General features: G+C 41.3%; 1 protein-coding gene across 1 annotated transcript in view; it reads right to left on the reverse strand.

The window, feature by feature from the left end:
* Positions 1-5,092: 5,092 nt before the first annotated feature.
* Ppp3r1 (protein phosphatase 3 regulatory subunit B, alpha) overlaps positions 5,093-14,303 on the reverse strand; it is a 28,891-nt gene continuing 19,680 nt past the window's right edge. Inside the window, exons 3-6 of the mRNA XM_004660068.2 lie at positions 10,381-10,557; positions 8,926-8,985; positions 8,268-8,452; positions 5,093-7,177 (exon numbers count right to left, since the gene is read on the reverse strand). Coding sequence (XP_004660125.2) covers positions 7,130-7,177; positions 8,268-8,452; positions 8,926-8,985; positions 10,381-10,557 — 470 coding nt within the window. The 3' untranslated portion in view covers positions 5,093-7,129. The remainder of the gene's footprint in view (positions 7,178-8,267; positions 8,453-8,925; positions 8,986-10,380; positions 10,558-14,303) is intronic.

Here is a 14,303-nt window from a genome sequence, read left to right on the forward strand (position 1 = left end):
GATGTGTGAGAAAAAATGGTAATTTTCAAGTGAGTAATGAAAATTGACATTTACTGATAATGGAGATTTTTAAAAATATTTTTAACTATTTGAGAGAGAGAAATAGGCAGGGAGACAGGGAATGGGCATGCCAGGGCCTCCAACTGCTACAAGTGAACTCCAGATGCTTGTGCCCCCTTGTGTGTCTGGCTTACATGGGTCTGGAGAGCCAGACCTGGGTGCTTTGGCTTTGCAGGCAAGCGCCTTAAACACTAAGCCTGGAGATTTTTTTCTCCATAGTAAAACTGTTACTGCTACTCCCCTCCCTGGTACCAGATGTAACACATTTTTAAGAAAAATTTTGACACATTCATGTAAGAATAAAATATTTCATCTCACTTCACCCAATTACTCTTTTCCTCCACCCACTAAAACCCTTCTTCCCATTAGATCACCATCCTACTTTCATGCCTTGTTTGTTTTGACCCACTGAGTTAAATTAGGATCGCTTCCATGATCGTGAATGGGAAGCCACCATGCCTGGCTTAAAGATTTTTTCAAGACATGACCTTAAACACTATTTTCTTATAAATCCTGGGAACCATAAGTGTAATGAATTCATTTTTTCACTATCTTGTTTACACCTTAATTTTTTTTTTTTTTCAAAGCTGAGCATGGTGGTGCATATCTTTAATCCCAGCACTTGGGAGGCAGAGGTAGGAGGATCGCCTTAAGTTCAAGCCACCCTGAGACACCATAGTGAATTTCAGGTTAGCCTGGCCTATAGCGAGACCCTACCTTGAAAAGCCCAAAAAAAGAAAAAAAATTTAAATATTTTTATTTATTTGGCAAAGAGGGAGAGAGAGGGACAGAGTGGATGTGCCAGGGCTTCCAGCACTGCAAATGTACTCCAGACGCATGTGCCCTCTTGTGCAGCTGGCTAACATGGGTACTGGGGAAATAGAACCTGGGTCCTTTGGCTTCGCAGGCAAAAGCCTTAACTACTAACTATTTAACTACTTTTCCCAAGGTAGGGTCTCACTCTAACCCAGGCTGACCTGGAATTCACTATGGAGTTTCAGGGTGGCCTCGAACTCACGGCAATCCTCCTACCTCTGCCTCCAGAGTGCTGGGATTAAAGGTGCGCGCCACCACACCCAGTGAAAATTTTTGAAGTATACTATACCTTCAAAATTGTTGGTGCAAAGTCTGGCATGGTGACTTATGCCTTTAATCCTAGTTTGGGGCCAGCCGTGGACTACATAGTGAATGCCAGGTCAGTTTGCTAAAGCGAGCTCCTACCTCAGAAAACTAAAAAGAAGCCAAGTGATTAAGGTGCTTTCCGGCAAAGCCTAAGGACCTAGGCTCAATTCCCTAGAACCCACATAAGCCAGATGCACATGGTGGCGCATGAATCTGGAGTTCATTTGCAGTGGCAAGAGGTTATGGTGTGCCCGTTCTCCTAATAAAAAAAAAATAGGAACTTTCAAAAAAAAACCCCCCCAAAAATTGTGTGTGCATGTATGCACGCATGTGTGTGTAGATGTGTACAGGTGTATATAGGCTAGAGGAAGATGTCCTGTGTCACTCATTTTCCACTGAGAGCCCCTCACTGAACCTGAAACTCCCTATTTTTCAGTTAGAACTGGTTGGCCACAGGCTTTGTTTATACTGGCTGACCAGGAAAGTCCAGTGATCCTCCTGTCTCTCCTCCCACCCCCTCACTGCTGGGGGTGCTTGTCCACGGGTGCTGCTGGGGTTCTCATGCTTCTGTGGCAAGCACTCACCCTCTGAAGCACAGCCTCCATCCACGCACGTGTCATGTAATAGTGCCATTCATCACCCCCTGCTCCAGAATTCCTGCCTTCTGCAACCCACACCACCTGTGGTTTTTAACAAGAACTCTCCACTCCTTTTCCCATGGGCCCTGGAGAATTTGTAAGAATTTCGCTTAGCAAACTATTCTGTGTGCCTTAGAGATGAGCTCATGGTGTGTTATTGTACCCATTCATCCACAGGTGAGCGCTTGGCCCATTTCTGTCCTTTAGTGTGGAAACGTACCATGTGCATAGCTCCTGCTTTAACTTTTTTTTTTTTTTTGACATTATAAAATCATTTTATACTTAGTGATTTTCTACATAATAACAGGTGTTCGTAGTCAAATATAAAAGTACTTGATATTGCTAGTGCAACAAAAATACTCAAGAAGATATACAGCTTAATTAACTTTTTTTTTAAGTTTTTTTTTTTGTAATTTTTATTTGGTTATTAATGAATCAGACAATGGGCATGCCAGGTCTTCCAGCCACTGCAAAAGACCAGATGTGTGCCCACTTCTGCATCTGGTTAATGTGGGTCCTGGGGAATCAAACCTGGGTCCTCTGGCTTTGCAGTCAAGTGCCTTAACCACTAAGCCACCCCTCCAGCCCTCACTGTTTTGTAGGTGTGTGCATAAATATATAAGCTGGAGATATGTCTGGTGTCTTCCTCAACCCTTTTTCTTTTTGAGACAGGGTCTGTTGCTGAACATGAAACTCAAGGACTGGTCTAGATTAACTGCTTTCAGTGACTGTTCCATTCTGTATCCTCACCAGTAACGAAAGTTTCCAACTCCTTCACACATCCTCCGTAACACTGTTTTTCTTTGTGAGCAGGTAGGGTTGACAGTAACACATGAAATGATACCTCAGTGTGGCTTCAATTTGCCTTTTCATAACTAGTGCCATGGAGTATCATTTCATGTGTCGTCTGCATATCTCAGCAGTAATGTCTATTCCATTCCTTTGTGTGTGTGTGTGTGTGTGTGTGTGTGTGTGTGTGTGTGTGTGTGTATGGACACACACATAGATATACAGACATACAAACATATGTATATTTTGGTGATTTTACTTATTTTACAGAGTGGGCGCACCAGGGCTTCTAGCCACTGCAAATGAACTCCAGACACTCACACCTCCCTGCGCATCTGGATAATGTGGGGTCCTTTGGCTTTCCAGGCAAACACCTTAACCACTACGCCATCCCTCCAGCCCTTGGTGTTTCTTTTTCAAGGCAGTCTCACTCCATTCTTGGAACTTGCTCTGTAGCCCAAGGCTGGACTTGAACTTCTCCCAGTCAGCCTCCTGAGCTGGGATTAAAGGCATACCCTATCATCCCAGCTCCTCTGTGCTCCAATGAATCACGTTTTGTTTTGTTTTTTTGCTGCTGAGGCATAGTCCTTTGTTTTCTGGTTATCATCTCTTCTTACCATGTGGTTTACAAGTGTTTCCTCCCAGCTGGAAGTTGTCATCTCGTTCTCTTGTCTATTCTATGCATTTATTAGGCTGGCAGTCTTAGAAAACTGAAATGGAGCCACAAAACTCACTGCGTACTATCTTGAAACTAGTGTGCCCATGACAGATGCTCTGGGTATGAAATGTATCCCATAACTTCTGGGCTAGGGACACCCTTACTTGGCATGAGTATCTGAGGAGGCTGAGGAAGGAGGATCCCTGTGAGTTCCAGGTCAGCCTGGGCTAGGGCGAGACCCGGCCTCGAAAACCAAAAACCAAGGTGGCTGGTGCCAGAAAGGAAGGAACCACGGTTGTCCTCTGGCCTCTGTGCACGTGCACCTGCAGTCATTCACACGGGAAAACTTCACTTACTATGCACAGCGACAAATACTGAAAAGCTTTAACGACTGCTAACCTGGGCATAAACGTAGCAGTCAGGGTTCTGAGTTCAGCCTGGGCTGAAAACCTGTCCCAACTAGGAAACTTCACTCACGCAATGTTTCCTGAGTAAGCACGAAAGCACAATCAACAGGAGCATTCACTCATGAAATGTTTCCTAAGCAAGCACTAAAGCACAATCCTCAACTGGAGCCTTCACCAAGCAACAGGAGCATTCAGTCACGAAATGTTTCCTGAGTAAGCACTAAAGCACAACCTTCAACTGGAGCCTTCACCAAGCAACAGGCCAGTCGCTACCCTTGTGCAGGTGTCCTTAATCTGTAGCCAAGAAAATGTTCAGTGAGTTTTGTCAAGAGGGCAACGGCTATGAGAAAAAGGAAAGCAAGCCTGGGTAAAGGAGACTGGCACACTTGTATGGTGCCAGGGTGGATGGATGGGTGGTCCATGGCCCCTTAGCACTGCAAGCACCAGATGCATGTAGCACTTTGCATCTAGCTTTACATGGGTCCTGGGGGATTGAATTTGGACAAGCAGGCACCTTTAATTGCTGAGCCAGCTCCCTAGCCCTGTATTTCTAGTTTTAAATATAGGAAACTTCCTTGAGCAAGGATATGCGTAAATGAACAACCCCTTGAAGACATTAGTTACTGGGCTTTGGGGTGGTGTGCAAAGACCTAAGATGGGCGCAAACAACCACCACAGGAGGGTAGGTTTCTTTTTCTTGGGGGTGGGGGTGGAGAAAGTGATTAGGAAGAAATGGATGTGGAAGTACTATAGGACTATGTAATCTTTTTTTTACCCAGATAAACCAGATTTATTTCACCTCCAGATCATCATTACCAAAAAAAAAAAAAAAAAAAAAAATGTGAAGCCGGGCGTGGTGGCGCACACCTTTAATCCCAGCACTCGGGATCAGAGGTAGGAGGATCACTGTGAGTTCGAGGCCACCCTGAGACTCCATAGTGAAGTCCAGGTCAGCCTGGGCTAGAGTGAGAACCTACCTCGAAAAACCAAAAAAAAAGTGACCTTATCGTTATTTTTTAATTACTTGAGAGACAGAAAGGAGAGAGAGCAGGTGCACCAGGGCCTCCTGCAGCTACAAAGGAACTCCAGGCACATGCGTCACTTTCTGCAGCTGGCTTTACATGGGCACTGGGAAATCAAACCCAGGCCACCAAGCTTTGCAATGAAGTGCCTGTAACCTCTAGCCTGTGAAGCCGGAGGACCCAGTTCGAGGCTCCATTTCCCAGGACCCACTTTAGCCAGGTGCTCAAGGGGGCGCGGGACACACGCGTCTGGAGTTTGTTTGCAGCAGCTGGAGGCCTCTCTCTCTGTCACTCTCAAATAAATAAACAAAAGAATTATTAAACAAAAATACAAAAGCATGAAGAGACGCTATCATACCTGCGGAAGTCCGTCAAAGATGACTAAGTACATTCAAGCAAGTTTCAAATATTTTATTTTCTTATTCATACAGTATGAAGTTTTCTAAAGATAACACATGATGTGTATCATGCAGAAGAAAATCTACACATTCAACATAAACAACCCTTCCCCTGAACCCCCCCCCACAAACTAAAAAGAAAATCCTACTCCCCAGTAAGGATATAATTTTTGCACTACTTTCTGTAACGCCAGCCAAGATATGCACAAGCAAGAGAAATAGAAAGCGTTTGCTATAACCTTTGTTACAAATAATTATGTACAAAAAATTCACAAAAGACTAGTTCCCTCTTGAAGCGAAGCACATGGCAGTTGACACTGGAGCAGATCAAATCGCTGGCCGGGGTTGTAAGCCACGTACTGATCCAGAGGAAGAAAGTTACATGTAGTGGAGATTTTCATTTTGAACATTAACATTTCCAAAGTTTGGCAACATCATCTTTTAAAATTATGCAAATTATGTAAACAAGAGGTACATTTTTAAATTGATCTACATGCAAAACTCCATGTCATGCAAGGACACCAAGCACCGGGATTTTTCTCTCACAGACAGAGCCCATGATGTGCAGCACTCAGCTGAAGGAACAGCAACGACAGACAGGTATGCTCATTTAATATTCATTCACCTTGATTTAACCTGCCTGTTACCACTCATGATTATGAAACCAGGTTTTATAGAAAAACTATGTAAGGAAGACTTCTATCATCATATAAAACTAACCAGAATCTTTCTTCCAGCCAACAGTACCTTTGCAGAAAGGGAAGGGATAACATCAAGTGGTAGAACATGACATATTTTTATATCACACTAATTAAGTCATCATCCATTAACAATAATATAGGCAAAAAATATGTACTCTATGCCTTGTGACAAAGAAATTGAAGTATAAATTGGATAAAATTTGCTTTTCCATGGCATATAGGTTAACAAGATTTTCCCCATTTAAATTACAAGCATAGGTGCTTAAATATCTGCACATTAAATATCACAAGGTTTTTTAGATTAGCTGCAGGTCTTTTAAAAAACAGAAGGGATTCATGTTCACAAACAGTTTAGTAGCAAAATATTTGCCCATGTATAATGAAACAGATATTTTTTTAAGCCATTACATGATTACTTTGGGTTCATTAATACATGAAAAAATTATCACTATCTCAGATAGCTTCTGGCCTTAATATATAAAATCACAAGTGGAGTATTACATGTGCTCAGGGACATCTAGTCAAGTAACGGCTCCTTGCTACAAAGTATGTGCGGACACCATCTACATTTGATCTCAGCCAAAAGGCCGAGAAGTGATGCAGATGCCGTCTGAACGCAAGAGCTTGCTTGCAGCGGCACCGAACTGGGCTCTCCAAGCAGACGGGGCGAGCAAGCTGCTCAGCAGTAAGACACTGTCCCTGCAAGTGATCCATGTATAAATAACGCTACAGACTCTGGGCACACAAATGTAGTTAAGGTAGGTAACAGAACATTAGTTTGCTTTGTCAATCCCTCAACGGAGAAAGCACGGGAAAAAGACAATAGCTGGCTAAATACCCAGTTCAAATTGTATAATCTTCTATCTACATAGAAACTGTGTGAAATAAAAGGATGGTTTATGTTTCTGCTTGGCACTTTTGTACTCTAACATTTTGTTTGTTTCTGAATCAAGTATATTAAATTAAAGCCAACTTACTAACGATATAGAAAGCTACATATATCTATATATAAATATTTACATATGTATATATAGATACTTTGTTATAAAAGATGAAGAAAAATAAATTAAAAAGCCAACCCCTTCCCTTTCTCCACCAGTGATGGATGCTCTTGTCATGCTGCTATCCTTCAGACTGTAAAGTGCTACACGGAGTTATTGAGAGATTAAGAGTTCAATAACACTTAGTTGGCTTCATGAGGCTCATGTTGGAAAATGTGGCTTCACAGAGAAAAATACTTCCATTAAATACACAGAGAGCATTGCTGGACGTCTTGAGCAGATCTTCAGAGATGGAGAAGAAAGCAAAAGTGTTGGGTAGAACTCTTCAAAGAGTCACACATCTACCACCATCTTTTTGTGGATATCTAGTCCACCTACAACCTGCAACAGACAGAACAAAGCAAGTTTACCATCACCTAAGAAATGCCTTCTAGAAAGGTAACCACGATAACAAGTACAATGTAAATGTAAAAGCACACTATCCTATCGGTTTGCAGAAGCTTTGTTTTTGTTACGCATGAAGCGCTTCCACTTAGAATGTTCATGACTGCATCCAGACACCACATCTTTGCACCCTAATACAAGAGTCTGCAAGCTTGTGCTATGACAAGCTAGAGAACATTTTGGACTTTATAGGCCACTCCTTTCTCTTAAAATGCCTTGTTACAAATGGGAAAGCTTGGGCTGCAGATACTCAGTAGTTACGACACATGCATGTGAAGCCAAAGGACCCAGGTTCGAGTCCCCAGGTCCCATGCCAAATGCAATATGGTGGCTCATGTGTCTGGAATTTGTCTGCAGTGGCTGGAGGCCCTGGTGTGTCCATTTTCTCCCTCTCTCCCTGTCTCTAATAAGTAAATAAAAGAAATTATTTTTAAATGTGCACTGCTCACTTATACGGCTCCTCTGTCAGTGCTGAGGTTGGAGATGAACCCTCTTCTAGCTAAATTTTTACTCTTTTTAAGCTAGTAACTTTCCAGTTGAAAAATATATCACAAAGTCTATTAGTTATATAAGCCCTCCTATGAAATGAGTGGTTTGTTACCTAGTCCTCATTCTCTTATTTTCATAAGCAATACTGCTTAAACTCTAGCTGACTTTCAGTACTTACAAGGCCACTCCAAATAATATTCCAGTATTACTTTTTCTTGAAATCAGTGCTACAGACATTACACATTTTAAAATATATATGTAATCTAGGTATAATTTATAATATAACCCAGGGCTCTCAACACTAATAAGTTACTGGTACCATTACTGTGGCATTTTATCAGAGAATGTCTAAGTATTATTCTTGAAAATTGCATTTCTTTATTATTAGTAGTTAAACAATATAATTCAAACCATAAATGCGGTAAAATTAGATAAAATTAAATTTCTAAAGCAAAATGTATATAAAAATTCTCTATTAAATAGTTCTTAAAGTACGTTTTCAATACATGACTAATAGAAAAATCGGCTTTTTACATACAGCACAAAATTCTTCAAACGATATTCTTCCATCCCCATCTTTATCTGCATTTATTATGGTTTTGTCTACAATTTGCTGTAACTGTGTATCTTTCAGATTGTTCCCCACCATCATCTTCAACACCTGGAAGAGCTCCCCGTTGGAAATGTAGCCATCTTTATCCATGTCGTAGATGCGGAAAGCGACTGGAAAAGAGGAAAGGAAACAAGGCGTCAATGCAGTCACCCGCATGAGTGCTCTCAAAGGAAAGACGTCTTGAATTATGCCCAAGAAGATGGTGCCTCCAAAATATGCATGTTTCCCATAGGTTCGTTCTGCTGAGCATGGGTGATTTAAGGGTATGAGTTATGGGCTCAAGACTGTCCACAACAAATAGCCCAGGGTACACAGCATGGCTGTTTTCAGAAGAAAACCTAATTTCCCACTATTCACGTGAAAACAAAGTATTATTCATTATTGGCTTTACATCAAACTGTAGTATTTCCATTATGCCTAAGGATATGGAATAAAAGAATTTTTTTTTTTTTAAGGCAGGGTGTCACTCTACCCCAGGCTGGCTTCAAACTTATGGGAAATGTTTAAGAATAATTTTAAAGGAACCTATAATGCACTATGAAATGGCAGTTTAAGGACAAGGAAATTAATAAAGAATACTTACACCTCAGCTTCTGCTCCTTATCGCCTTTGACACTGAACTGGGACACTCCCTCAATGAATTCTGAGTAAGAGTCGAAAATGTTTACAAATCAGAACTCTCAATTTCTTCGACACAAAAAAAGCAACATTTACTGTACACATTCAAAAGTGGGGTAGTTCCTGTGCAAAACATTAAAAGCAATGCTGAGAAGCAAAGATGCTGGTTAAAAGCTCCAGACACAATATGCCATATTCTCTTTCTTATTTCAACTTGGGAGTTCTTTGAAGGCTCATCAACTTGAATTATGTGCTAAATACTGCAAGCCACACCACTCAAAAACATTAAGATACTTAGCTTTTCTTAGAAAGGGAGTTCTTTTAAAAAGACTGAGGGCTGGAAAGATGGCTTAGCACTTAAGGTGCTTGCCTACAAAACCAAAGGATACAGGTTCAATTCCCCAGGATCCACATAAACCAGATGCACAAGGTGGGCATGTGTCTGGAGTTCATTTGCAGTGGTTGGAAGCCCTGGGATACCCATTCTCTCTGTCTCTCTCTACTTGCCTCTAGCTCTCTAATAAATAAAAATTTTAAAAAGACTGAATTGTTTTACCAAAATAATTTTGAGTTTTTATTTCAAATTTGGAGTCACTTCAATGCATTGTTAGAAGTCTCATGCAAAGTAGTTATTTTTCTTCCCTACCTGGTAAACACTAAATTATAATAAATTTTAGACTCATTTACAAAGAACTGAACTTTAAACACATCTCTTTAAACTATAGATTAACTCTCACTAGATCAGTACAGGTCCATTTCTCTTTTATTTGTTGGCCTGTTTCACAAAGTATCCCAGATTGATCTTGACCTAAAGATACTCCTGACTCAGCCTCCCAAGTGCTTGGATTATAGATATGAGCCACCATACACTGCAGTACATGTCTCATTCTTAAAAACTAAAATAACGGCCAGGCGTGGTGGCGCACGCCTTAAATCCCAGCACTCGGGAGGCAGAGGTAGGAGGATTGCCATGAGTTCGAGGCCACCCTGAGACTATATAGTTAATTCCAGGTCAGCCTGGACCAGAGTGAGACCCTACCTTGAAAAAGCAAAAAAATAAATAAAATAAAAACCTAAAATAACAGGTAAGGGGGGAAATACAGCTTCTAATATTCTTAAGTTGCCCTCAAATGAGAATCACTTTCTAAAGATAAATGGAGTCCCAAATCTCCCTGGGGTGGAAGAGTATTACCCTAAGAGCTGGGTCAACCATTTATGACACACAGTAAAGGCTCATTAAAATGTACATGTCGCAGAGTTTTAGGTTTCAACATGATCTTTTATAAGATCACAAAAAATACAGACTTAAAAAAAAAACTGGCTTCATTTTTATACATAGAGCTATGGGACTATGCACAGGTTATCCAAATTGTGTCTTTAAAAACAAACAAACAAACAAAAAAAACCAAGACTTTCTTACCTTTAAAGTCGACTTCTCCGTTCCCATCTGTGTCGAATATGTCTATCACTCGCTGAACTAAAGGATTCTGTTGTAACTCGGGCAGAGACATGAACTCTTCCACACTCAACGAACCAGAATTGTCCAAATCAAGCTTCTTAAATCTCTTCCCTAGCCTTTTAATTTCATCCGCATCAACTAAAAGCAAACCAAAAAAGGTAGTAAGATTTTCAAAAACTGATCTTATGGTACCTAATAGGAAAAAAAGAATTTCAGCAGTTACCATAAAGTTTATTTTCCAATTTGATTAAAAGAGTTACAGAATTTCTTCTAATAGAGTGTAACATAAGCACTTTTGTTTGGTTACCGTTCTGTTTGTTTGCTCCTGCCATAGCATTCCAAATGCGCATCTACCCCAGGACAGATAATGCTAAGCTGATCATGGGTCACAAGAATTATCCCAGGACTCCGTGTTTTACTAAGCTGATCACAAAGGTCCTACTAGACAAGCTAAATCAATTCCTGCTCTACACCAATGCATCTGTATCTTTAATTTCATTGTTAAAAGTCCATTCATTTCTGAGGCTGGAGAGAGATGGCTTAGCAGTTAAGTGCTTGCCTATAAAGCCTAAGGACCACGGTTCGAGGCTCGATTGCCCAGGACCCATGTAAGCCAGATGTACAAGGGGGCACACGTGTCTGGAATTCCTTTGCAGTGGCTGGAGGACCTGGCATGCCTATTCTCTCTCTGTGTCTGGCTCTTTCTCTGTCTGTCGCTAATAAATAAACAAACAAAAACTTTTTAAAAAAGTATATTCATTTCTAGTAGCTCATTGTTCAAACTTCCAGTTTCCATTCCATCTCACCCAGCAACAGCCAATTATTTTCCTGACAAGCTAAATGTATTTTCTGAATATTCTTCTAGTTTCAGATCAGTTCTAATACTCTGCAAATATGATCAGAATATAAAGCTTTGGGCTGGAGAAATGACTTAGTAGTTAAGGTGCTTGCCTGTGGAGTCTTAAGGACCCAGGTTCAACCTCCCAGTACCCATGTAAGCCAGATAGACAAGGTGGCACATGCATTTGGAGTTCATTTACAGTGGCTGGAGGCCCTGATGTGCTCATTCTATCTGCCTCCCTCCTGTCTCCCTTAAATAAATAAATGTATATCTAAAGCTTTCATTTCTCTTAACAAAAATTGTTTGCAAGCCAAGTGTGGTGGTACACACCTTTAATCCCAACACTTGGGAGGCAGAGGTAGGAAGATGACCATGAGTTCAAGGCCACCCTGAAACTACATAGTGAATTTCAGGTCAGCCTGGGCTAGAGTGAGACCCTACCTTGAAAAACGAAAAAATCAGTATCTGCCAGGAGTAGTGATTTAATCCCAGCACTTGGAAGGCAGAGGTAGGAGGACTGCTGTAAGTTCAAGGCCACCTTGAGACTATATAACTATATAGTGAATTCCAGGTCAGCCTGGGCTACAGCAAGACTTTACCTTGAAAAAAAATACATATCTGATCTCCTTTTACACATACTGTTGAAAAGGCTTAAGTCATTTTTTTTTTTTGTAAATTATATTATCTCCATCTCTTCAAAGTATTAAATTGGGGGCTGGAGAGATGGCTTAGCGGTTAAGCACTTGCCTGTGAAGCCTAAGGACCCCAGTTCAAGGCTTGATTCCCCAGGACCCACGTAAGACAGATGTACAAGGTGATGCATGCATCTGGAGTTCATTTGCAGAGGCTGAAGACCCTGGTGCACCCATTCTCTCTCTCTTTCTCTCTGTCGCTCTCAAATAAATAAATAAAAATAAACAAAAAACAAAGTATTAAGCTGGGCTGGAGAGATGGCTTAAAGGTTAAGGTGCTTGTTGCCTGCAAAGCCTAAGGACCCAGGTTTGATTCCCCAGGACCCACGTAAGCCAGATGCACAAGGTGGCACATGCGTCTGGAGTTCATTTGCAGTGGTTAGAGGCCCTGGCATGCCCATTCTCTCTTTCCCTCTTCTATCTCAAATAAATTAATTAAAAAATAAAATGTAAAGACTACTTCAGATAAATAATTTTGATGATGGCTAAACAAAATTAGCATATGTATCTAGGAATTTATCCATTTCATCCAGATTTTTGGAATATAAGTTTTCAAATCATTCTGAAATGATTCTTTGGATTTCCTAGGAATTTGTAGTAATCTCTCATCTTCTTCAATATTTTATTCGTTTATTTGCAAGCAGAGAGAGAAGAGGAGAAAGGGAGGGAGTGGACTGAGCACACCAGGACCTCTTGCCACTGCAAACTCAAGATGCACAGGCCACTTTGTGTAGCTGGCTTATATGGGTACTAGGGAATCAAACCTCGGCTTTCAGGCTTTGCGAGCAAGCACCTGTACCCACTGAGCTACCTCTTCAACCCCAATCTCCCATTTTTCATCTCTAATTTTACTAATTTGGATATTCTCTCTCTCTTGGTTAGCATAGAAAAGAGTATGTCATCCTCTAAAGGCAGAGAACACAACTGTTTCATTAATATTTTGTATACATTGCACAAAACTCAATATTCAATAACTGTTTTAAATAAGTACTAATTAAAAATGCTTTAGTCTTAAAACCTGGTGACCCAAATGCTATCACTATGACCAGACACCAAGTCATTCACAAATCGTAAGCATCCAGGAATCATCCTGAAGAGCCAAGCCTCTCCTCTGCGTGCTCACCTTACCAGACATGCATGCCAAGGGCATCTAAGTGTCTCACAGCCCAGTGTTGCCTTAGTTTACAGCCACAGACCACACGGCTGAAGACCACTGGGTGACACAGCAGAAGCAGAGGACAGTGACCTGTCCTCGTCTACAGTTAAGAGGACAAAGCAGCATTATCTCCTCTAAGAGTACACCAACAGTGGCAAAGAAAGAGGAAACAGGTCCCAGTGAACTTCTGTAATACCCCCCACACCATCTTACAGCTCAGCGTCAGAGCAGAGTCTTCAAAGTGCGAGACCTTGGATTCACGTTAAATCACAAAATCAAACAACCGGGGACGCGGGGGGAATAATACAGAAAAGCACCACAGGCCACCACATAAGCATTTTTTTGTTCACTCCATCCTTCCTTACAGTGTCAATATTGATCTTTTATTCTTTTCAGAGCAATTTGTTCTCACTCTCAAGTCTCGCAGAGGAACTGGACTCTACCGGGCTGGCTGTGTGAACTGGATGTGCCCGTGCGCGCCCAGCACAGCCGGTGCAGTTGCCGGGGCAGCCGGTTGACTTTCTCTGCAGGAGCCACCGCTTCTTTAAAGTCACACCATCTATTTTGGAGGAGTGCTGGGGAATGACTGACTCCATGGGCTCTCGGGGACAGGCAAGCCCTATCACTGAGCTGCATCCATTCTAAGCTCCTAATATTACTAATCTTTTTTTCTTTAAAAAAAAAAAAATCCAAGGCCGGGCATGGTGGCACACACCTTTAATCCCAGCACTCACTCGGGAGGCAGAGGTAGGAGGACCACAGTGAGTTCAAGCCCATCCTGAGTCTACATAGTAAATTCCAGGTCAACTTGAGCCAGAGGGAAACCCTACCTTGAAAAACCAAACAAACAAAAAATCAAATTGCTAGTTCCTATACTTAACATTTATTTATAGTCTCCTAATAATAAACGGAAGAAAAGTCTAAAATATACTCAACAATATTTACCAACAATTTAAATTACCATCCTTTTCTTCTTCTTCTTCAGTTGTTTGAGGTAAAGTCTCGCTCCAGACCGGGCTGACGTGGAATTCACTATGTAGTCTCAGGGTGGCCCTGAACTCAGTGATGATCCTCCTACCTCCTCCTCTGGAGGAGAGCTGGGATTAAAGGTGTGCACCGACATACCGGGCTCAAATGAAGCTATTTAGCATCCAGTTTAGAATAAACCCACAAATCTTAAACCAAATAAAAGGGA

The sequence above is a fragment of the Jaculus jaculus genome, chromosome 18 (assembly GCF_020740685.1).
Source record: "Jaculus jaculus isolate mJacJac1 chromosome 18, mJacJac1.mat.Y.cur, whole genome shotgun sequence".
Classification (NCBI taxonomy): Eukaryota; Metazoa; Chordata; class Mammalia; order Rodentia; family Dipodidae; genus Jaculus; species Jaculus jaculus.